Source organism: Eptesicus fuscus, chromosome 1, assembly GCF_027574615.1.
Source record: "Eptesicus fuscus isolate TK198812 chromosome 1, DD_ASM_mEF_20220401, whole genome shotgun sequence".
In the NCBI taxonomy this organism is placed as follows: Eukaryota; Metazoa; Chordata; class Mammalia; order Chiroptera; family Vespertilionidae; genus Eptesicus; species Eptesicus fuscus.
Genome location: NC_072473.1, coordinates 65,605,859 through 65,631,173, shown reverse-complemented (window position 1 = coordinate 65,631,173; position 25,315 = coordinate 65,605,859). Strand labels below are relative to the sequence as shown.

The following is a 25,315-nucleotide window of genomic DNA, read 5'->3' as shown; positions in this document are numbered from 1 at the left end:
ATGAAAGAAAAATACCACATGATCTCACTCATTTATGGATAGTAAAGAACATTATAAAGTGATGAACAAAAAGACAGATACAGAGACAGTAAAGCATCAAACAGACTTTCAAATTACAGGGGGAAAGTTAGGGAGAGGTGGGGGAGATATGAAATCAAATGAAGGACTTGTATGCATGCATATAAGCATAAACAATGGACGCAAAACTCTGGGAGGTGAGGGCATGTATGGGTGTGGGGTGGGGGGGTAATGGTAAGATATGTACACATATAATACCTCAATAAAAAAAATAATAATAAAAAATAAATTCCTGGCACAGTTTAGGCACTAAGATATCTGTAGCTAACAGGAAAAGAATACGCAACATAAAAAAGTCCTTAAACCACAAAGTACCCTTCAAAAGCATCAAATGAGCTGTTGAATAGGCCACATCTGCTCTAATATGGAAACAAGGCATAGTCCATCATTTTTTTTCTTTGAAATGAACTTGCTCATTAACCATGGAGTCTGCCTCTCCAAAGATTAACCTTTGCCTTCTACTAATCCCCCTGTATGCTTTCATGATTTCATAGGCAAACTAGAGGCCTGGTGCACAAAATTCGTGCACTGGGGGGATGGGGGAGTCCCTCTGCCTGGTCTGTGCCCTCTCACAGCCTGGGACCCCTCGGGGGATGACCGCTGCTGGCTTAGGGGAAGTCAGACATCCCTCTCACAGTCCAGGGCTCTCGAAGTCCGGGACCCCTCACTCCTTACTGCCCGCCTGCAGCTGAGGTGGGAGAGGCTCTCGACACTGTCACTGTGCTCGCCAGTCATAAGCCCGGCTTCTGGCCAAGCGGTGCTCCCCCTGTGGGAATGCACTGACCACCAGGGGGCAGCTTCTGCATTGAGCGTCTGCTCCCTGGTGGTCAGTGCTCATCATAGTGACCATTCCGCCATTTGGGCGATTTGCATATTAGAGTTTTATTATATAGGATGTATCAAAGTATGCTGGGAATATCTGCCTGTTACTACACTGATATAGGTCTTATCACTAGCTTTTTTATATGATCAAGGTTACAAATCATCATACTGTTTCTTTAGTGCTCAAATGTTGGGTAGAAGACAAACCACTTTCTCAAAAAAGGCTCCAATAAAGCCTAAAACTCATAATCCAGTCACTTGAAAACTATAGCTAGTGATAAAACCAGCAGATGGCTCTAGGGGGGTAAACTGAAATTAAGTGCTGAAGATGTTCACTGAAAGAATAGAAAATTTTAAGCTCTTATGACTTTCACAGTAGAGGAATGCAAATGGATAAGATATACAAATGAGAGAGAGAGAGAGAGAGAGAGAGAGAGAGAGAGAGAGAGAGAGAGAGAGAGAACTGGGACCAAAAGGAAGATGTAGAAAGAATGGTTGTGAGAAAGGTTTATTATAGGATAAGGATATATGAGGCATAAGACATAAGACTAGGGGAAGAATTTGGACCAAAGTACCTGAAGAGCCCACCATATCAAAGTGTATGTCTCCATACAAAAGTGTAAATCTCCTTATGCATGTTTGTGTGGGAATTTCTCTAAATTTTTTTTTCCTGCCTTTATTTATGCCTCTACCACTGTCTCCAAATTTCTCTGTAGTTTTCCTTTCCTTTCACTGGTAACTGGCCATCATTAGCACAGAAGCATGTTTTGTATCATTTTAGATATTTAGGGAGTCGTTTTTCAGTGCCCCTCATGGTTAAAAAAGTCAGAGCTACTTTTCCCATGTGCTAGTCAGCATGTACCTACCTGCCCTTCTGGCCATTCTTTATAGGGCTGTTGGGACCCAGCTTACCAGGAGAGCCTTGGTCCCTGAACAACAAGCAATTTAAACCTGAGGCTGACGTAGATTTTTAGTCTTACTTCAGTTCTAATACCACTTGTCTTCATTCATAATTTTTTTGTTGTTAATTCTCACCCAAGGACAATTTTTCCATTGATTTCCAGAGAGAGAGAAAGAGAGAGAGAGAGAGAGAGAGAGAGAGAGAGAGAGAGAGAGAGAGAGGAAGGGATAGAGAGGTAGGAAGAGGTAGGGAGAGAAAAGGGGAGGGGAGATGAAGGGAGGGGAGGGGAGGAGAAACATTAATGTGAGAGAGACACATTGATTGGTTGCCTCCCGCATATGCCCCAACCGGGCCCGAGGATTGAACCTGCAACCCAAGCACATGCCCTTGACCAGAAATTGAACACATGAACCTTCGATTCAAGGGCCAACAGTCTAACCACTGAGCACACCAGCCAGGGCTTCTTCCATACTTCCATCCATTCGGAGCTTTGTATTTCAATCCTTGGCCTAACAAACCCAAACAGCATGGATCTGATCTGTTTCAAAGTGAAATAATATGACCAAAAATGTACTTTAATAATAATAGTAACAACAATAGTAACAGTGATTGACATTTATTGAGTACTTTGTGCCAGACACTTTTCTACATAGTATTTTATTATATACTAGCGGCCTGGTGCACGAATTTGTGCACGGGTGGGGTCCCTCGGCCTGACTGGCAATGGGGGCCAATCAGGGCTGCTGGAGGTTGGCCAGCTGAGGGGAGGGGCTGTGGGAGTTAGGCCGGCCACCCCAATTGGGGCCATCAGGGCCAGCCGGCCAGGGGGAGGGCCCGCAGGAGGTCAGCTGACTTGGGGGAGGGACTGCGGGAGGTCAGCTGGCCAGGGAGATGGGCTGCAGGAGATTGGCCAGCTGCAGGAGGTGGGCTGTGGGAACGCACTGACCAATAGGGGGCAGCTCCTGCATTGAGCATCTGCTCCCTAGTGGTCAGTGTGCATCATAGCGACCGGTCGTTCGGTTGCTTAGGCTTTATATGTCAATATATATATATCCTATCTAATAAAAGAGTAATATGCAAATTGACCATCACTCCAACACACAAGATGGCTGCCCCAATGTGGTCAAAAATGGCTGCCCCCATGTGGACACAAGATGGCCACCACAAGATGGCCAGCAGGGGAGGGACCAGGTCTACAAGGGAGGGCAGCTGTGGGCAATCAGGACAGCAGGGGAGGGCAGTTGGGAGGGACCAGGCCTGCAGTGGAGGGCAGTTAGGAGTTATCAGGCCTGCAGGGGAGGGAAGTTAGGGGCAAACAGGCTGGTAGGAGAGCAGTTAGGCATCAATCAGGCTGGCAGGGGAGTGGTTAGGGGGTGATCAGGCTGACAGGCAGAAGCAGTTAGGGGCAATCAGGAAGGCAGGCAGGCGAGCAATTGGGAACCAGCAGTCCTGGATTGTGAGAGGGCAGTCAGACATCCCTCGAGGGGTCCCAGATTGGAGATGGTGCAGGCTGGGCTGAGGGACACCCCAACATGCACGAATTTTGTGCAATGGGCCTCTAGTGTGTGTGTGTGTGTATGTGTGTGTGTGTGTGTGTGTGTGTGTGTGTGTGTGTATATATATATATATATATATATATATATATATATATTATACATACTCTATATATATGTAAAGATATACATATATATGTAGTTACTTGATTCTGAAAACAACACTAGGAAAAGATTATTAGCATTAGCTTCATTCTAAAGATGAGGAAAGTAAGGCACAGAAATACTAAGTAACTTGTACAATGTCAAATCACATACTGAGGAGTAGGGGAGTTGAACTGAGGCAGTTAAGCCACAGAATCCAGACTCTCAACCACTACACCACACTGCCTCCTGAGCCATACTGGGAACAGTATGCATGAACAAATGGAACAGAGATTAGAGGCAGAGACACTATTAGTAAGTCTTCAAAATGGCTGCAGAAATAAATAAGGACTACGTGTTTCCAGGCTTGGTGAAGAACAGTACTCATTATGTACTGAATACACTGCAAATATTGTGCTCTGCTCCCTTTAGCCAGTTGAAACATATACTTTCTATTAGAAATGTTATCACTGAAGCTGTGTTACTGTAAAATCAAGACCCTATGAAGGAGGTGAAGCTATAGTGGGTGCATCTCTTAACAGGAGCATCAAATCAGCACACATTGATGGTACTAATAGATTTTGATGCAATCATAAGTGTGAATTTTTATGAACAATCACTGATAGACAACAGTTGAATCTCCACTAAAGGATTCAGGTGTGTAAGGAAATGTCTTGGATAACTATGGTTAGAAATAATAGAGAGCACTGAGCAACATCCCCAGCCACCAATACAATTATTAAAAGGCTCATGTCTCATAAAGGCACTTGAGTGGGCCTAAGTGATATAAGTAAATAAAACAAAAACTCAGCTGAAATGTATGTTTGTTTTTAGTTGTGGTCCCTCACAGCATTTCAGTTGACTGGCATTCTTTGTTTTATAATTCATCCCTTGAAGTGCTGAGGGATGCTGACCATGGTGTTGCATTATGTAGGGGATTTATTTGGGTTATGAGATACTTGTCTATCAAATCATATCAAGCAGCTATCATTTCTTTAGCTGATCTGCACTGTATTAAAAAAAAAGAGTGCATTGACAGCTTTAGTGAGAGCTGCTACAAGTGGGTTATTTCCCCAAAGAGTTGGACACAGTTTTGTTTATATCTAATTTGAATTTTATACACTTCACTACCTATACATCTGCTGAATATTGATCTACTGCCAAACTACCAAAAGAATCCAAAGAGAAAGTAAAGATGAGCAAGTATAAAAGTCATGTGTGAGGGGGGAGGAAATGGCCACAAGCCACTCCTGCAGTCATATGTCACTCACGTTTAAGGTTATTTCTGTTATTTCTTTTACACTGCTAAGAAACACACTTCAACTGCCATCATATCTGCGCCTAACTGATCTTCTAGCCTCTTTAAAATATAACGTTAAGACTCATTAGAATTAACAGATATGTTTGTAACAAATATACATTTGTTACATGTATTTTTCCCAAATAGTTAAATATTAGGACCCACTGCACATTGAATATATGAATTAATTTTGTACTAGTGACTATAATAAAGGTGATGAAAATGAAGTCACATAGATGGGTGGACTTAAGTTATACAGCAGGCAGAACTGCCTAAAAAAGTTGTAAGATCCAGACTCAATGACTGAGAAAAATTCTACCTGCTAGTAGGGAAATAAAGCAGGGACATCTGTGAGTAAAGCAGGGACATCCTTGATTCTCTGCTCAATAATATTCTTACCCTCTTTTAACAACACCTCCTCGACTGCAGAGTTTCTTCTACTCCTTGCTGCACTTCCTGCAGTACACCCAGCACCTGGCCTGGACAAAATAATTAATACCAACATGCCTGCTATCTAGAGTCAACGGCAAATGTCTTGTATATTGCATGTCAGGAGAGATAAAAACAATAGTTAATCTGTAAAATGAGGCTTTGGAAAAATAGAGTGTTGAAAACTGACTCTATACCAGAAAAATAATGTGCTGATAAAGAATATTTTCCCCAAAGATAGTGATATCTGGAAATTATGCATCAACAAACATCTACTCGCCTGATCTGGAACAGAACACGGTAACAATGTCTATCCCAAAAGTCACTGTAAACTCAGAAGAATCATACTAAGAATTTGAGCAAAAAATTTCAAAACATCCTTCTGAAAACATGTGTTTGGAGCTAAGAATGACCATCCACACATCTACTGTGCTGCTATGCTGTCATATTAGGGATTACTGCCATAGGGAGGAAGGGGTTAATATTTGATTTTTTTAATTTAATGAAATGCAATCAATAGCAAAACTGATTGACACCCATAGACTTAATATGAATATTCAGTTTTCAGATGTTTTTTAACCTTATTTTATTGCAAAAGCTGATGGAAGTAAGTTAATCCTGTCACAAATGGATTATTATGAGAAATTAATGACATGAACAAGAATATGAATGCATGGATTTGAGAATGAATCATGGCGAGTTTTCTTTGCCTGATCTCAAAATTATTAAACCAGTTTTTTCTCAGATAAAATGAATGCACATCTAGAAGTAAAAGCTAGCATTCATATTGACAGAAATAATGAAAATAGAAACAATCAAGGCATTACATATCAAAATGCTGAACACTCTGAATGCATGCAGATAAAATAAAGAAAAATGTGATTTTCCCAATGAATATGCAAACCTGAATAATGATTTAATATTAGTGGAACAGAGGAGCTACAATTTTCCATCCAAAGTAATTGCCGTTGACAATATGCAGGAGGAAAAGAAAGCTTTTAAGAATTTCCTTTTCACCTGGTTAAGCTATCTTGAATAGAGCTCATAAGCTCTTATGGGGCTTAAAAAAATTAAAAAGCACGGAGACTTTATAGTTGCACTTCCATCTATAGGCATAAATCCACTCATCCTCCTTCATATATTTGTGTGGAAAGAGAAAAAAGAAAATGCAGTGCACTGTCAGCAATATCACATAATCTGTGCTTTTTGTTATAAATGCTTTTATGCACAAGACTATCTTAACATCTTTTTGTTAGATTATAGCCTTACAATATTTTAATTGAAAAAATGTGGGTAATTTTGAAGTCAGAGAAACAAAATACCGATTACGAAGAAAACTAATTATTGCCTTCTTTTTCTCAGAAGATGTGTTAGTTTAATAGATACACACAGTATGGGTCTCTATCCTCAGTGCAAGACAAGTGGGAATTTTCATAGCTGTGGGGTTGGAGAACAGCTGAGCTGCAAACACACTGCAGTCTAAAAGCTCCTGCTGGGGGTTCTAACAGGCAGAGCTTTCAGAGATCTGTGCTTTTCCCCCAGTAAAGTTACAGCACAGTTACAATGATGTACCAGTGGGGAGCTTTGCAGTCAATCTCGCCCCCTAAAGAAAAGAATTATTGATCCTAGAAGGCGTGGGAACTAGCATAGCCCTCTTACCAGGAGGTCTACCTCTAGACACAGGAAAGGTCCCTGGGTGTTTTTGTTTCTTTTTTCTTTTTCTCTTTTACGGGGGTTTCTTTTTAACTTTATACACGTGAATATAAGCAAACCCAATGATGTGGCCACTATGAAAATCCTAACAAGTTTAGAGAAAGCTTAGCAGCCCAGTCCCTGTCTCAGATATGCTTATTTCTTTCACAATATCAAAACCAGATTTTCCCCCAGTGTTACCAATTTTATTGGTTTTTGTTTGTTTGCTTGATAATGATTTTAATGAATCTGGCAGAAGTAATCTCACTTCTGGCATATTCATAACTCATGAGATTCTGTTTTCATCATCCAGGAAATTATATAGAAATGCAAACTCTATAGGGCACTGCCAAGGGTTATATAAATAAAATCAGGAAAGAGTATTTATTGTTAGAAAATGCAAGGAAAGAAAAGTTTACAATCAAGGAGACTGAATCCTTTAATGTTATCAAGAGCCACAAAGATAAGGAATTAGGCCTGAAAGGAGTCCACTTGAATTTAACTTCATACTAATACACTCAAGAAACATTTAAGTACATATCACGTGAATAAAATTAACATCACACATGCACTTGTAGAAATTGCAATCTAGTAGGGGTTTATAGACACGAAATTAAAAAACCTTGCAAATAAACATTTAATTAAAAACCATAATTTCTAGAAAGGAAAAGAAAAAACATGCTGTGAGAGAATTTAATTGGGAGACCTAATTTTGATTGATAGGTAAATGAAGGTGTCACCCAGAGAATGAGATTTAAGCTGAGACTGGAAGAATAAGCAGGAGAGAGGCAGGCAGGGAGTGGGAGCAACAGGAAGCATGCATAACCGGGCCAGAGGCAGGTAAGTTTAAAAAAGTGAGAAATACAATGTGGCAGAGGTATAATGAGCAAGAAACCAAACAGCAAGAGATAAAAGTAGGAGAGGTGGTAAGTTGGAATAAGGAGTTCATATTGTAGCCTGAGTGCCATCCAAAGCACTGACATGTTAAGCAGATAAATAGTGTGAAGATACAACAAAAATGCATTCTAAAAATGTCACATTGACAGCTTTGCTGAGACTGATTTGGAGAAGGGCAAACTTGCAAGCAGGAAAACAGGCTAAAAGTATATCATGATGGTTAAAGGCAATGATGATGCTGGCTTGGCCTACAGTGGTGATGGCACAGATAGAAGTGAGTGGATCTGATGAAATTAGGAGGCAATTAAGGAACTCTCATAGATCCGTTTCAGTGCATTATTTAAGGCAGAATTCTGATGCTGTTCATTGAAGGTAAGGAAGTAGATACTCAAAGGAGCTAAACTTTGGAAAAAAAAACTGATGCTAGGAAATGGATAGGGGGAAGTAAGTATCAGGGGACCCTCAGGGCCAATGAAGGATTTTTATTCAAACCTCTATCCAGCTATCCACTCATTCATTTTCAGGTTCTGAGTGACTGAAGAATATATTTTTTTTCTGGAGAAGAGCAGGGTGGAGACTGAAAAACTGAACAGGCAACAGAACAAGAGAACTAAATTAGTCAGGGGATAATAATGCCTCAAGCAGAGATAAGGAAATTAGCACGGAGCAGAGCAACTCACACACATGTGCAAATGACACACACAAACACCAGTACAGCACAGTGGTTAAAAGCTCTGTCTATGAAGTCAGGATGCCTGGGTTTGAATTATGAATCTACTTCTTACTGTGTAACCTTATGGACAAGCTTCCCAGCCTTACTTGGCCTGTTTCATCATCCATAATATAGAGTTAATAACAGTATGGATCTCATAGTGTTGTGAGGAAGTCGTGAGATGCTATGCAAAATTTGCTTAGTGTGGTCTCTGACACTAACTCCTCAATATATTTTTTTCTATCACTAATAACAACAATAGTAGTCACAGTAAATAAAATATACCTCTTTCTGAGGTTTGATAGAAAATCCTATCTAATAAAAGAGTAATATGCAAATTGACTGTACCTCTGCTACACCCACAAGCCACGCCCACCAGCCAATCAGGGTCGAGTATGCAAATTAACCCAACAAAGATGGCTGCAGTCACGGAGCAAGCAGGAGGCTTGGGTTTCTCCGGTGATGGAGGAAGCCAAGCTTCCTGCACACCCTGGCCAGCCCAGGCCTCCGCTGAAGGCTGCAAAGTTTCAATTATAGAAGATAAATAAATCCCAACAAAAATGGCTATGGCTACCGAGGGAACAGGAGGCTTGGGCTTCCCCAGCAATGGGGGAAACCAAGTTTCTGGCCTGCCCTGGCCTCCACTGAAGGCTACAAAGTTTCAATTATAGAAGATAAATAAATTCCAGATACCAGGGCCTCCCCTTGGGTCGCAGGGGGGCGTGGCCGGCCTGCAAACCACCACAGGCCCCTTGCCCATGCCACTCCATGCCCCAAGGGAACCCCCACCCTGATCCAGGACACTCTAAAGGGCAAACCAGCTGGCCCCCACCCATGCACCAGGCCTCTATCCTATCTAATAAAAGAGTAATATGCAAATTGACCATCACTCCAACACACAAGATGGCTGCCCCCATGTGGTCAAAGATGGCTGCCCCCATGTGGACACAAGATGGCCACCACAAGATGGCCAGTAGGGGAGGGCAGTTAGGAGGGATCAGGCCTGCAAGGGAGGGCAGTTGGGGCGATCAAGCCTGCAGGGGCGGGCAGTTAGGGGTGACCAGGCCAGCAGAGGAGGGAAGTTGGGGGCGACCGGGCCTGCAGGGAAGGGCAGTTGGGGGGGACCCAGGCCTGCAGGGGAGAGCAGCTGGGGGAGGGAACAGGCCTGCAGGGGAGGGCAGTTAGGGGTGACCAGGACTGCAGGGAAGGGCAGTTAGGGGTGACCAGGCCTGCAGGGGAGGACAGTTAGGCATCAATCAGGCTGGCAGGGGTGTGGTTAGGGGGTGATCAGTCTGGCAGGCAGAAGCGGTTAGGGGCAATCAGGAAGGCAGGCAGGCAAGCAGTTGGGAGCCAGCAGTCCTGGATTGTGAGAGGGATGTCCGACCACCCGTTTAGGCCCAATCCCGGTTTGGAGAGGGTGCAGGCTGGGCTGAAGGACACCCCCTACCCTGTGCATGAATTTCATGCACTGGGCCTCTAGTCTATATATATATAAAAGCCTAATATGCAAAGTGTCCGCTCAGGAGTTTGACCGACCAGGAGTTCAATTGCTCGCTATGACATGCAGTGACCACCAGGGGGTGGCGCGAAATGAAGGAAGGCCCTGGCTGGCAGCCTGCAGCTGGGGAAGGGAGGCCCCAGCCAGCAGATGGCAGCTTCAGGGACCCTACTCGTGTGCAAATTTCATGACTGGGCCTCTAGTAAGTCAATAAAAGACATCATAGGTAGAGACAACATTGTAGGGAAAAGAGATATTGGAGGCTCTGATGCCGAAGTGCATGGAAGAGATTAGGTTGCTTGTAGTAAGTGAAAAGAACGAAGAGGGGAACGGAGAAGACTTGAGGAGGGCAGGTAAGAAATTATAGAGCTGCTATAAAAAATGAAAGACCACTGAATAGAAACAAGTAAAATAACTGCTGAAATGGCAATGAGAGCCCTGCTGAGGTAAAAGCTAAAATGTCATAAAGACACCAATTCACTGAGTGCACCAAAGAGAACAGGGAGATATAAAATCAGAGAGTAAGAGGTGGGATGAGAATGCTAAGGAGCGTGGGTTTTATTCTCTAAATTCTGGGGGACACTGAAGGTTTTTGATACAGATGTCATAAAATGACTAGAGATTTTAAGAAGACTACACTAATCGCTTTGATGGGGGAAGAGATCAAAAGCAAGACAACCAGCTTGGAGCCTCTCTTCTCATTAGTGCAAATGATTATACACATTTCCAAAGTTGTCCTAAATGTAGGTTGTCGATAAAATTAGATGGTTAAAGAGTATTTGGGTATATCCACACACATGTGAATTGAATTTTGGCACAGACCAGGAGAAATATTTTTTAGCATAATTTTCATTTTTATAGATCTAAAATATGCTATTTTTAATCTCAGGCTTTCAATTGGGTTTAATAATTGTCCTATAATTCAATTTAATAAGCATTTATCTATTGTATATAAGATTTGTCCTTATCACTGCCAAGCATACATGCTTAAAAGACTAAGGCATATTATTTCAAATGCCTTTTGCAATATATAAGACTAGAGGCCCAGTGCACAGATTCATGCATGGGTGTGGTCCGGACAGCCCAGCCCCAATGGGGGCAGATGTGAGCCTGGCCTGTCAGTAGGAGGAGATGGTGGGAGGTTGGCTGGCTGGCCTGCCCCCAACTGGGGTGGGGGGCTGATCAGAGGTCCTTGGCCAGGGGAGGGGCTGTGGGAGGTTGGCTGGCCAGCCCCACCCCCGATTAGTGGTTGGGGGGGCCAATCAGGGGTGTAGATGGCTGGGGGCAGGGGCTGCAGGCTGATCAGGTGGTGGGGGCCCATTGGGGGTGGGGCCAGCCAGGGGGAGGGGCCTCAGGCAGTTGGCCTGCCAGCCCTGCCCCTGATTGCAGGGGGGAGGGGGGAATCTGAGGTGGGGCCGGGCATGAGGAGGGGCTGTGGGTGGTGGGCCGGCTGGCTCCACCCCCAAATGGGGGGGGGGCTGATCAGAGGTCAGTGGCCAGAGGAGGGGCCGTGGGAGGTTGGCTGGCCAGCCCCACCCCCGATTGGTGGTTGGCGGGGGCGATCAGGGGTGTACATGGCTGGGGGCAGGGGCCGCAGGCCAATGGGGTGGTGGGGGCCCACTGGGGGTGGGGCTGGCCAGGGGAGGGGCCTCAGGCAGTTGGCCTGCCAGCCCTGCCCCTGATTGGGGGGGGATCTGAGGTTGGGCCGGGCATGAGGAGGGGCTACAGGAGGTTTGCTGGCCAGCCCTATCCCCTATTGGGGTAGGGGGGGCAATCAGGGGCAGGGAAGGTCGGGGTGAGGGGCTGCGGGCTGATCGGGGTGGTGGGGGCCCATCAGAGGTGGGACCAGCTGGGGGAGCGGCTGCAGGAGGTTGGCCAGCCACCCCCCCCCATTGGGGTAGGGTGGGCGATCAGGGTGGAGCCAGCCTGGGGGAGAGGCTGCAGGCCGATCAGGGTGGTACGGGCAGATCAGGGGTGGGCTGGCTGGGGGAAGGACCACAGGGGTTGGCCGGCACCCCACCCTCGATTGGGGTGGGAGAGGCCCATTAGGGGCGGGGCCACCTGGGGGGAGGAGCCACGGGAGGTTGGCTGGCTGGCCCCACCCCCTGGATTGGGCTGGTTCGCTGGCCCCAGTGGTCGTTATGGCGTTACAGTTGCTGGCTTTTTATATACTAGTATATAGATGATTAGACTTTATTTGGCAAATACTGATTAATACTGCCTTAGAAAATTCCCATAACACAAACTACTTTGTAATGTCCTTGATGTTTTTCCCTCCAGACATGTAGCTATGATGGGGAGAGTAAATAAGAGGACCAGGTTACTTTGTGTACAGAGCGCAATGATTATTTGCGGTTAGGTGCATAAACAAAAAATCTCTTCTATTTTCTATTTTGCTTTAAGTTCAGAAGGTATATTGCTTTTTATATCCCCAAACTTCATTTTAGCAGTGTGGTACCAAGGATATTCCTCTTGAAGGACTTGCTTGGCAAACTAATACATCTTCCAAGATAAACTACATTCCAAAAAAAAAAAAAAAAAGGCTTCAGAGAAATTGTGTAGTGTACCTACTGTAAAACTCATCATCATCTGACACAGCTGAATTCTCAGATGGTACACAGCCTAGCTTCAATTACAGAAAGAATTCAAGCAGCTTAGGTTTTAAGTGTGAACTTTGGTCTAGAAAACTTTAGTATTTAATACTGCACTAAATTGCTGCTATTTCAAAAATGAGAGAAATCTCTTCCTCAGGCACATTTACATGTTCTAGCCCATCCCAAACATACAGTCCTGATTTGCTTTTCAAGGATTTGAAAGAATCCTCCTAGATCAGTGTACGCAGTGCCATATCTGAGAACTAATGAACTCTAAATAAGGGCAAGCAGTTAATGCACATGTTCAAAAGCAACATTCTCTGTCCCATCTATCACATTGAGACTTTAAACAGGATTTTTAAATTGCAAAGTACCAAACTGGATCAATTCAGATATATTACTATTAAAAGGGTTATAAAATATTTTGGATGAAGCTGACACTGTGTTGGACTATTAGGTCTGATGGTAATTTGAACTCTTCGCAGGCAGATGGAAACTGTTCAGGGAGCCGGGGAAAGCTGGCAGCTGTACTAGAACTGCTTAATCCTATAGCCAACAAACTTGTATTGTGCATCTAAATAAAAAACAGCTCTTCCTCTGAGAAATTAAATAAATCATTATGCCCTGTTTCCTACCTTTTTATGGTGGCAATTATTTGAATAGCATATTTGGGCAGTACTTAAAACATATAACTGTATTCTTTAATACATGATGTATACCTAGCCATCTCTTGTACCCCTTAAAATAAAGAAGGTACGTCAACATAATACATTGCAATAGTGATTTAACCTCACTAAAGCATGATGTGTATTTATGAGATCCTTTTTCCACTCGAAACAGTGTATTTAAAACCTTTAGTCAATTAATGACATTCTACAGGAAATCTAAAAATTCTTGTGCTTTTTCTGACATAATATATAGCACAAAAAATCCAGAATATTGTTAGTTATGTAATTAGTACCCTTTGTATTAGCCTAAATTTGGGGGGGTGCAAAATTCTATCATTAAGATCTAAATAGAAAAAAATATCCAATATAATTATACATATATTATTTTTCATATACTAATTAAATAGCAGAACTAGTATGGAGTAGTTCCTATGAGATATTTTGAAATATTTTATAAGATGAAAGTATTAATTCCTGTCCGGCGTGGCTCAGTTGGTTGGAGCATTGTCCCATACACAAAAAGGTTGCAGGTTTGATTCCCATTCAGGGCACATAACCAGGCTGTGGGTTTGATCCCGGTTGGGTTGCTTGGGTTCCATATAGGAGGCAAATGATCTGTGTTTTTCCATCACATCTACATTTCTCTCTCTCATTCTCTTCCTCCTTCTCTCTAGAAACAATTAAAATAATTAAATATTTAAAGGAAATAGATATGAATTTCTTTATTTTTCAAGCCATGACAAATAATAACAAACAAGGAGGGTTGTTTTTCTTTTGTTGTTGTTGTTTTTTGCCTGATATCCAATATTATATTATTTATGTAGCTATATAGTAAAACAAAAGTACACAATTGGAATGTCTTTCTTTATACTCTTTCTGATAAGTGTTACCTCCAAGTTGAGTTTGTGGGCCCTTGTGCTAGATACGTACCACAGCTCCAAATTGTTCAGGCTCACAAAGGTCATCATACTCATTCTTCAGCTGCGCTAATTCATTGAGAACCTTCTGCTCTGGAAGATGTTTAACAAGGTTCTAAAAAAAAGTATAAATGTTTAGTATTTTATTAGAATTATTAAACATGCATTAGCAACTTGAAAAGTGGTAAAACAGAATAGTAGATACATTTCTGATTGTGGTTCTGTTATAGTACCAGTTTCCACCCCTCTTCCTAAAAACTTAAAAAAATGAACTACAATTTAATGTGACTATATACTGTATATAGATACTATGCACTAAATATAAAAGTTAAATAAAAATATCATATAACAATAAATGACATCACATAGCATTAAATTGACCAACTTTTTGGGTCTTAAATATATAACATGATTTTTAAAAATATTTTTATTCATTTCAGAGAGGAAGGGAGAGGGAGAGAGAGATAGAAACATCAATGATGAGAGAGAATCATTGATTGGCTGCCTCCTGCAAGCTCCCCACTGGGGATCATGCCCACAACCCAGGCATGTGCCCTTGGCCAGAATCGAACCTGGGGCCCTTCAGTCCGCAGGCCAATGCTCTATCCACTGAGCCAAACCAGCCAGGGCTATAACATGATTTTTAAGCTTTATTTTCTGTCATGATAACTAACAAAAATACTATGAAGACATTAAATCATGTGCAACAATAAATAATAAACCAACTGCGCTCTTCATAATTGGAAAAATTTGGAATCATTTTCAGTCTTATAAACCCACACTAAACCTATAAAAATAATCTCCCATTATTCACAATGTCTGTATTTAAATACATAATGCATTCCACTTTAATGAAGACTCAATCAAAATTGATGAAATCTGATGCATGCTAATGTCTGACTCATAAGATAATCAAAATTGATTAATTCATGCCAACCTGGTTTATTTTGGACTTTGGTACAATTCTAATTATTATTGCATTAGCCTGCAACCAACCTATTGGGAACTTGTATGGGATTTCAAAAGACATATGACAAGGAAAAAAGTAAGAAACAAAGACTTGAGAATGTAGGGATTGACACAGATTGGCAGAGAAGGAAGTTCCAGGGATTGTCCTTCAGCAAAGCCACCACTGAGCTAGAAAGAGTGATTTAAATAAACTATTTCAGAACTCTGGCAGCTAACTGAATATTTACAATAAGGTAAGTGTTTCATGAAGAAAGTCACTGCTGTTCTCTGTTAAGAGAATGGCATGTACAAAACAGGCATCATATTCCATTCCTCAGCATCACTGTGCGGATAGTTTCTGTAGGAGCTGGCTGATGCCAGGGTAGGCAGGAGGACCTCGTTCTCTAAAATTTGAGGCTATACATTTTGGTTGGCTTGGCAATTCCCTGAAGGAACAGTGAAAATGTTTGCCTTGGTTTCTACCCTCTTGGGTTGCACCAGCTTTCACTACTGGAATCAATCAGAAGGTCTGAATAGACAGAAACAATTCCCCCGCAATTTGGAACCAGACATTTAAGGAAATCTTTGCCAGATCACTGGCTGACATTAGTGATAATAAAACACAAACTTCAGTGGCCACACACAAGGAAAAGTACACTTTGCAAAAAGTGTTTAGAAAAGTCACAAACAAATGTCTATAGACCTTAGCAAATAAAAATAAGCTGTCTGTAAGGAGTGAGAGAATCAGATTTCCAGTGTTGTAATACACTCAAATGCCAGTTCTCAACAACAACAAAAATTACAAAGTATGCAAAACAAAAACAACCAGAAAAGCATTGCCTATGCTCAGGAAAAAATAATTTGACAGAAACTCCCCCTAAAGAAGCTCAGACTTTGGAGTTACTAGTCAAAAAGATTAAGTCAACTGTCTTAACTTGAATATACTCAATGAGCTAAAAGAAACTATGCACAAATAATTAAAGGAAATCAGAAAAATAATGTGTGAATGGAATAAGAATCTCAAAAAAGACACAGAAATTATAAAAAGGAATCAAACAGAAATTCTGGAGGTGACAAATACAGTAACTGAAATGAAAAATTAACTTAAGGGATTCAACAGCAGATTGGAGCATAGAGAAGAAAGGATTAGTGATTTGAAGATAAGAAAATTAAAAAGATCCAGTTTGAGGAGCAGAAAGAAAATAAAGAAAAATAAACAGAGCCTGAGGGATGGGTGGGATACCATCAAGCATATGAACATGTGCATGACAGGATTCCCAGGAAAAAGGGAAAGGGACAGAAAAAAATATTCCCAAATCTGATGAAACATTAAATATACTAGTACACATCCAAGAAGCTCATCAACTATAAGCAGAATATCAAACAGGTTCACACTAGATACTTTCTAATCAAGTGGTCAGAAATAAAGAAAAATAATTTTTAAAGCAGTATGAGGGAAATAAATTGTTACATTCAAGGGATCGCCAATAAAATTAATATCTAATTTGTTCCATGGGAGCCAAAAGGTAGGGGAACAACATATTTGAAGTCCTAAAATAAAATTAAAACTTTCAACCAAGAATTCCATATCCAGAAAATACACCATCCTTCAAAAATAAAGGAGAAACTATGACAATCCCAAATTAACAAAATAAAACTAAAAACAGATAACTTATTGCTAGCAAGTCTGTCCTGCAAGAAATACTAAAGGAGGTCCTATAAGCAGAAATGAAAGAACACTAAACAATAAATTAAGGACATAAAGAGAAATAAAAAGTGATTATAAAGGTAACTATATAGGTAAATATAAAAGCCAATGTTATTGTACTTTTGGTTTATAACTCCTGTACTTCTTTCTGTATAATTTAGAAATTAAATGCATAAAACAATAATTATAAATCTATGTTGATGAGCATGCAACGTACAAAGATTTAATCTATGAAAACAAGAATACAAAAGGGAGGGGGGCATCCTATATAATAAAGATATAATATGCAAATGGTCATTACGCCGTGAAGTGTAACGGCCAACCATGTAATGACCGGATCACGGATCAGCAGGAAGGTGGGGCCGCGGAGAGCTACAGGAGCGGGTAGGGCAGCAAGCTACGGGGGGGTGGGGAGGAGGGGGAGCTACAGGAGGGCAACAGCAAGCTACTGATGCACAGATTCGTGCGCAAGGGTACTAGTAAATATTATAAGCACAGAGTGTTTACATATTGGTGGTTTCTCAGAAATCAAACAGAATTACTTTTCAACACTCAAGATTAAAAAAAAAAAAAACTAACAATTACCATAAGATCCCACAATTACATCCCTAGATATATACCAAAAAGAACTGAAAACAGTTCTTGTGGTCTCAAACAGATACTTGTACACAAATGTTCACAGCATCATTATTCAATAGCCAGAATAATAAATTAATCAAATATAACAACATATAAATTAATCAAATGTGGTATATAACCAAAAAGATATTTTCCTGCCAAAAATGAAGTTTTGATACATGCCAAAGCATGCATGAACCATGAATGATAGAAACAAAAGGACAAATATTGTATGAATCCACTTACATATGGTATCTAGAAGAGACAAATTCTTAGAGAGAGTGGAATAGAGGTTACCAGGGCCTGGGGACAGAGGGAAATTGGGAGTAACTGCTTAACGAGTATATTGTTTCTGATTGGGGTGATGAAAACGTCTGGAAATAGTGGTGATGGTTGAACAACAATGTAAATATACTTAATGTCAAAAATGAGTAAATGGCAAATTTTATGTTATAGATTTTTCCACATTAAAAAAAAAATGAATAGGCAACATATACCATGAGTCCAAGTGGAAACAACTGTATCATGTTCTACTCTAAGTGCTCTTTTGTTCTCTCCATTTATCTTTTATGTCCTCCCACTCAATGTTTGCATTTCCATTAAGCTCTAGACCTTCAATCGCATCCATTGTGTAACTAATGAGACTAAAGATTTAAACTATCATGTCCTCCACATATGTAATACCTTAATCAATAAAGAAATTTTAAAAAAATATCATGTCCTCTGACTTAAAAGAAATACTGATATTGATATAATAACACATATCTATAATCCAAGGAAATTAAGAACATCCATTATTTTGCATCACTAATATCATTATCTTGTATAGAATAAAAACTTAAGTAAATACCAAGTTTTTATTTCCATTTTTCCAGAATATGTTTGGTACATGTAAATTATTCACTTGTTTTGTAAAATTGTTCTCTTTTAATTTTTTTCCCCTAAAGTATGTTATTAAGAAAAACAAAGAATCATTTTGGCAACTTGCCTAATTTTTACTACTGGTTAACTAATTTAGGAAGATGAAGAACATTATTTAAAATTACAAACAATTATCAATTTTGTATACTTTAAATGTTCCATTTCAACTTTAAGTATTACCTATATCATAGAATGAATCAAGCTGAAAATAAAATTTTAGCTCAGAATGTGAAATTTGTTATTTTGTTTCTCCTGTAGCTACAGGTAACCTATTGACTCATCTTCAGGATACAAGCTCCACAGTAGGTAACATCTTTTCTTTCTCTGTTCAGCTCTATGAAATATTTAATGCATTTAGTGGGCTTAGATGTATTCTGATTCTGGATACCATTTTGTGACTGAGTCACAAGCTTATATAACTGCCAGTGCTTATAAGGTGCTATTTGCAAATAAGGATTGGAAAGAAACTCATTCTATCACAGGTATGACACTGTCTACTATTACACTATTTAGTGCTTAATGAGTCAGCTACCTCTAGAATCCCATGTTACAAGTGGCATCATAGCCAATGCTTAAATATACCTAATTTTTACATACAAACTAAACTTTATAGACAAAGATTTTGTATAAGATTGGACATTAATATGTTTCCATGCCCATAAATTCCTGAACAGAAGAGGAAGGTTAAGAAGACAAAGGAGCCCTGGCTGATTACTCAGTGGTTAGAGCATCTGCCTTTGGACTGAAAGTTCATGGGTTCAATTCCTAGTAAAGGGCACATACCTGGGTTTTGGGTTCAATCCTTGGTACTGCCCTAGTCAGGGCACTTGCAGGAGGCAATCAATCAATGTGTCTCTCTCATATGATGTTCCCCCCACCTTCCTCTCTCCCCCTCACTCCCTCCCTTCCACTCTCTCTAAAAGTCAATGGAAAAAATATCCTCAGGTGAGGATTAAAAAGAAGACAATGTAGAGAGAGAGATAGTGCTACTCATTTCCCTCTACACTCCTTCAGCTACTAATCAAAAGCATGTCAAGAGAGAAAATGAAAAAATGTAGATGTTCAAGGCACAGTTTGAGACTAATGTGGACAGTCCAAGGAATCAGGGGGAAGTCTATTTGTACAGTGGACTAAGGGACTTCCTAGGAGAGAAACCTCCTGCCTAAGGGAAGGGCAGTGTGGATCAGAGGATCAGCATGGGCCAGTAAAAAAGGCCTGCATTTTGAAAAGGATTGGGTGTTTCTGAGTGCAGCAAATGTATTTCATGGATGTGTCTCCAGGCCTGGTCTATCCACACAGCCATGTGTCTGGGTGCTGTGGAAAGGAAAACTATGTGATGAGCATTGCTTTGGTATCTTCTAATCAAGTATGCTTAAAAAGGAGAAAATGGAAGAAACACGTTTCTATACTTTGCCACAGAACACCCCACACCTGTAGCACCTAGAGTGATGCAGTACACATCAGCTGTGCCCAGTAAGAAACTCTTCCCCTCTCTCCACACTAGCTCCAGGAGAGGGTTCAAAATAGAAGATGAGGGAAATCACCCCTGCAGCTACTACATGGAAGCTGACACAAATCATGGAATGTGTAAGTTATTTCCTGACACATCTGGAAACATCTAATGTAGGGGCTTTGAAAATAGTTAAGGTCCTGCAAGAGCAAGAAAAATAGAGGTGAACTGATGTGAACTGGACTTTATTTCTTTAAAATATGTTTTTTTTATTTATTTGTTTTTTGAGAGACAGAGAAGAAGAGAGAGGGAGAGAGTATCAATAAGAGAGAAACATCAATTGTCTGCCTCCTGCATGCCCCCTAATGGGGATTGAGTCAACAACCTGGGCATGTTCCCTGACCTGGAATCAAACCAGCGACCTCAGTGCATGGGACAGTGCTCAACCAACTGAGCCACACCAGCCAGGACAGGACTCTGTACTTCAAAAATTTTAAATAGCTTTTGACTTTAGGTACTTTACTGATACTATCACTACATATATACATATATTTTCTAAATAAATAGCAAAGGTGAGTCCACACACCCTCTACAATGTAAGGGAACAGCTGTTACTAAGAGCACAAGCTAGAAATTATAATTTTTGAAATACAACTTAGATTCTTACAGAGTTAATAGGCAAATATGCCCTTCCATTTCTCCCTCCCACTGCTCCTGGTTACTACTGAGCAGTTTATTTCCAGTATTTCAAGATTTGTGTTTGAAAGATCAATCCTGGGTCAGTATGAAAGTTTCATCCTTGAAAATGTCAATGAACTGAAATTCACAAAGAAAACAACAAAGGGGAAAGCAGTAACTATATCACCAAATGAGCAGATTTTTCTTCACCTTTTATGCATCACAAATTCACTTTCTGATAACTGTCACTGTTATCTAAAGAATTTCTCCTAACAGACCCTGGGATTTTAACTACTTTTTACATTTCTTCAATTACTCTATAACACTTCCAAAACTTTATTTCCTTTAAATGTTAATTGCATACTTAAAGGTTAGTTAAGTGAAGGTATTGAACCATAATGCCCTTTCCTTCTTGCCAAAACATAATCTTTCTTTTTTATCTTATATCTCATTAAGTCTTTTTAGTAGGAGGAGAGCAGAGTTAGGTTCACTGTGATTAAGTCTATCATCTTCCACATATATGAATTGGGGCCAATATTTCTTTTTAAAAATTTATTATTTACTAAAGTCTTTAAAATATATTATAGCACATATACAAAATTTTATATCCAATATATAAACAGACATATAAAACAGTATGATTTTTATTTATGTTGACAACTATTTTATTTTTCTAAAAGTCCAGATAAGAAATCTTTCCCCAAAGTCTTGGCAAAATACCTGTGAACACAAACCTCCCCCATTTAACCTGGTAAAAAAAACAACTCAATCCCTTAACTATTGTAAGTTATTCAACACTTCCTTAAGGCGTATTTCTTAAATTAAGTGTATTTAATTTTCTGATATCACATGCATGTGTTCTTGTTTTTTGCTTTGAGTTGAATGGCAAAAACTTTGATTCCAGGTCTGGTTCTATACTTTTTTTGTGTTTCATCCACTCAACTCAAATATACTAGCTGCCAACTATGTGATTATCACCCCGTTAAGCACTGGAGAACCTGCCCTCACACAGATGATAGGTTAAAAGGGCCATGTATACACCTGCTGACACTGTGGAACCAAAGTCAACATATGACTGAAAGTAATTTGTGTTGCAGTTTATCCAAATGGCATTTCTTGTCAGGTGGTCATGCTACAATTCTATCCTTTTGGTTAGAAACTCCTAACATTTTTGTAACTCCTAAAAGAGACTCCATGAGTCCCTATGACTATGTTAAAATGCTGCTTGGAAAAAAAAAATGCTGCTTGGATGGACAAAAAATTCAGGGGGAGATTTTCTAGCCCTCTTCAGGGAGCCACTCCTTTAAAAAAAATTAATTGACAGGAAGACACACAAGCCCTGCCTGGGTAGCAAAGTTGCTTAGAGTGTCGTCCTGATACGCTAAGGTTACGCATTCCATACCTGGTCAGGGCACATACAAGGATCAACCAATGAATGCATAAATAAGTGGAACAACAAATCAATGTCTTCTTTCTCTCTTTCTCTCTCTCTCTCTCTCTCTCTCTCTCTCTCTCTCTCTCTCTCTCTCTCTCTCTCGTCCTACCTAATAAAATGGTAATATGTAAATTACCATCACTGCTACGCCCACGATTGGGCCAGCAGGAGGCGCATGGGGCGGAATTCGGGGTGGCCGGGGTAGCTGATTGGGCCAGCAGGAAGCTGAGTTCGCCTTGCCAGTGGTGGCGCCAGCTCAGCGTCTGTGCCATGGCTGTGCTGCGGAACAGAAGAGGCCTCTGGGGCAGCGAGCTCACGTCCAGCCGCGGACCATCAAAAGCGGGGGAGCTGGGTGCCTGTCTGCTCCGGCACCAGGCCTTTCAGAAGCCTCCGCCGAGCCGCAGGCTTCTGAAAGGCCTGGTGCACCAGCAGACAGGCACCCAGCTCCACCGGGATCGAAAGCGAAAGCGTGTAGGGGACCCTACACGTGCATGATTCAATCATGCACTGGGCCTCTAGTCTTAAATAAATAAATACGCATAAACAAGCATTGAAAACCTAGATTAGAAAAATCAAACTTAGAATATAACAATTGTGTGTTGAAAGAGGCAGCCTATAGAAAACCTTCCTACCTATTTAATCTCCAACTTGGCCCAGGTAAAAACAAACAAACAACAACTTTTCCTAAAGAAATTACATTACATTCTGAGACTTAACATTAACTCAGTTCCTAGTAGGCTCATCAACTCTCCAAGATCAGTATCACCTCAGTGCTAATAATGTCAAATGAACAGTTCCAGCCCTCACCACTCTGACCCACCTTCAACTTCCATATTTCTAATTGAAAGTCCCACCTAGATGTCCCATCACTAACTCAAATCGAACAAATCTGAAGGCGAATTCATCCTCACTCTGTCCCCTCACTCTTACGAGCTTCTCCTAATGGCCCCACTCTGCTCATAGGACTGGCATCCTATCCATTTTCTAAGCTTTCAAACTGGCAGTGATCACTCAGTCACAAGTTTGATGATTCTTTCCAGCAAAATCTTTTGGGCTGAACCCTTCTTTGAAACTCTACAGCCAAAAATCTTGGTCAGGGAAATCACATGGTATCAAAACATTTCTTACTTTCAATGAAATTAAATTATTCAAAGTGTTTTAGCTCTGTAGTAGACTAATGGAAATTGCAGACATATTTACAACTTTTATAATTATAAAAGGAAAAAAATGTGACCACTTTGTACATAAAAAAATTTGACTCCCATTAAAGTCATGATCCTATTTGCAGAAAAAATGTATTGCTTACTGAAGTAATTTAAATGATTTACAGTTAATGTAAAGATAATTATTGAAAGCATTCCCTGGATGCTAATTATGTTCAATTTTATTTGTCACACTTTATACTCAAAAATAAAAATCAGAAATCATATTAAACCTAAAAGGTGATTTTAAAAATTAAAAAATATAGAACATATAGAGTGAATGACTCACTATAAATATTGAATAGCATATGAGGTGTGTATGCCCATGTCTAAATGTAATATATCCTTCCTAAGTATAAGTATAATATCCATATTATTAACCTTTTGCACTCGGATGTCGAGTGTGACTCGACACGGTTAGCATCGGTAGCAGCTCGAGAAAAAAGCAAGGGAGTGCAAAGAGTTAATATTATTTTATAAATTATATATCATCCTTGTATTTTAAATTAACATATTTCAAATAAAACACCTTTTCATTATAAGAGGCCAAACGGATATTCTCAGATACATAATAGAAATCTATTTGCTATTAGCTAAAACAGGTAATAAGTGTACAATATCCTGTTTATGCTATACTCTGCTTTCTTTGAATATCACTTTACTATGACCATGCTAACTGCTACAAATGCAAAGATGCATTACTATAAAATATTATATACAGATGTTTTCAAAGCTGAATCCTACCCGAACAAAATGAACTAACAAGCAAAATAGAGACAAACCCATAGCTAGATAGCAGGCTGACAACTGTCAGGGGGAAAGTGGATGGATTTAGGGGGAAAAGAAAAAAAAGAGAGAAAAAAAATCTCATGGACATGGACAACAGTGTGGTAATCGGCAGAAGGAGGAGCGTAAAGGGGGTATAAATGGTGATGGATGGAGACTTGACTTGAGGTGGTGAACACAATACAATATACAGATGATGTATTATAGAATTGTATAACAGAAACCCATACAATTATACTAACTAATGTCACTCCAATAAATTCAATAAAAAGAAAAATAAATTAAAAAATAAATTTAAATCCAAATAAATAAAGTATTTCCACAGATAAAGAGTCAGCAATCATGAGTTCACAATGAAAAATAATACAGATAACACAGAAAGAAGCAAACAGTAAGAGTAGGCAAAAACAAAACAGGCTTATAAAGACATAAGATATACTATTTGAAGAAAAAGAATCTCTAGATATAAGAAACATAATAACTGACATTAGAAATTCATTGGATAGGTAAAACAGAAGATTAGGCACAAATCATAAAACAATAAACTAGAAACCTGAAAAACCCTATTGGAGTATAGTACATAAAGACAAAAAATATGAAAGAAAGGTAAAAACAAACAAACAAAAGACCCAGATTAGAGTGAGAATGTTTAAAATACTCTCAATAGGAGTTACCGAAGACAAGAATAGAGAGTATTGGGGAGAGAGATATATTCTAAATAAAAATAGCTAATAACATTCCAGAATTCAAAAAACAGAACAATGTTTTAATTCAGGAAATCCGATGAATCAGGATAAACAAAGGATGAATAAAATAAATCTACACAAAGACACATCATAATGAGACTATAGAACACCAAGACAAAACAAAGATTTAAAAAAATAGAATGGGAATAATTTAGAGTACAGGTTGCCTAACAACAATAAAAGCGGAAATATGATGAAATAATTTTTACACACTGCTGAAATAATTTACAAGCTAGAATTAGACAACCGTTGAAAATATCTTTTAACAAGGATGAAATATAAAATACATTATCGAACGAAGAAAAAGTGTTTACTATGATCAGAACCTCAATAAAGGTACCTTTTAAAAAATTTTATTCAATGTAATATTTTTTTTCTTTATTGATTAAGGGATTACATATGTGACCTTATCCTCCCATTGACCTGTCCACCTCCCCGCTCGTGCCCTCACCCCCCTAGTGTCTGTGTCCATTGGTAAGGCTTATATGCATGCATACAAGTCCTTTGGTTGAACTCTACCCCTTACCTTCACCATCCCCTGCCTTCCCTCTAAGGTTTGACGGTCTGATCAATGCTTCTCTGTCTCTGGATCTGTTTTTGTTCATCACTTTATATTGTTCATTATATTCCACAAATGAGTGAGATCATGTGATATTTATCTTTCTCTGCCTGGCTTAT

At 39.9% G+C, this 25,315-nt stretch overlaps 1 protein-coding gene across 1 annotated transcript in view; it reads right to left on the bottom strand.

Moving 5' to 3' along the window:
- Window positions 1–25,315, bottom strand: part of DIAPH2 (diaphanous related formin 2) — a 988,561-nt gene that overhangs the window by 516,623 nt on the left and 446,623 nt on the right. Inside the window, exon 21 of the mRNA XM_028128162.2 lies at window positions 14,159–14,260. Within this exon, the coding sequence (XP_027983963.1) occupies window positions 14,159–14,260 (102 nt within the window). The remainder of the gene's footprint in view (window positions 1–14,158; window positions 14,261–25,315) is intronic.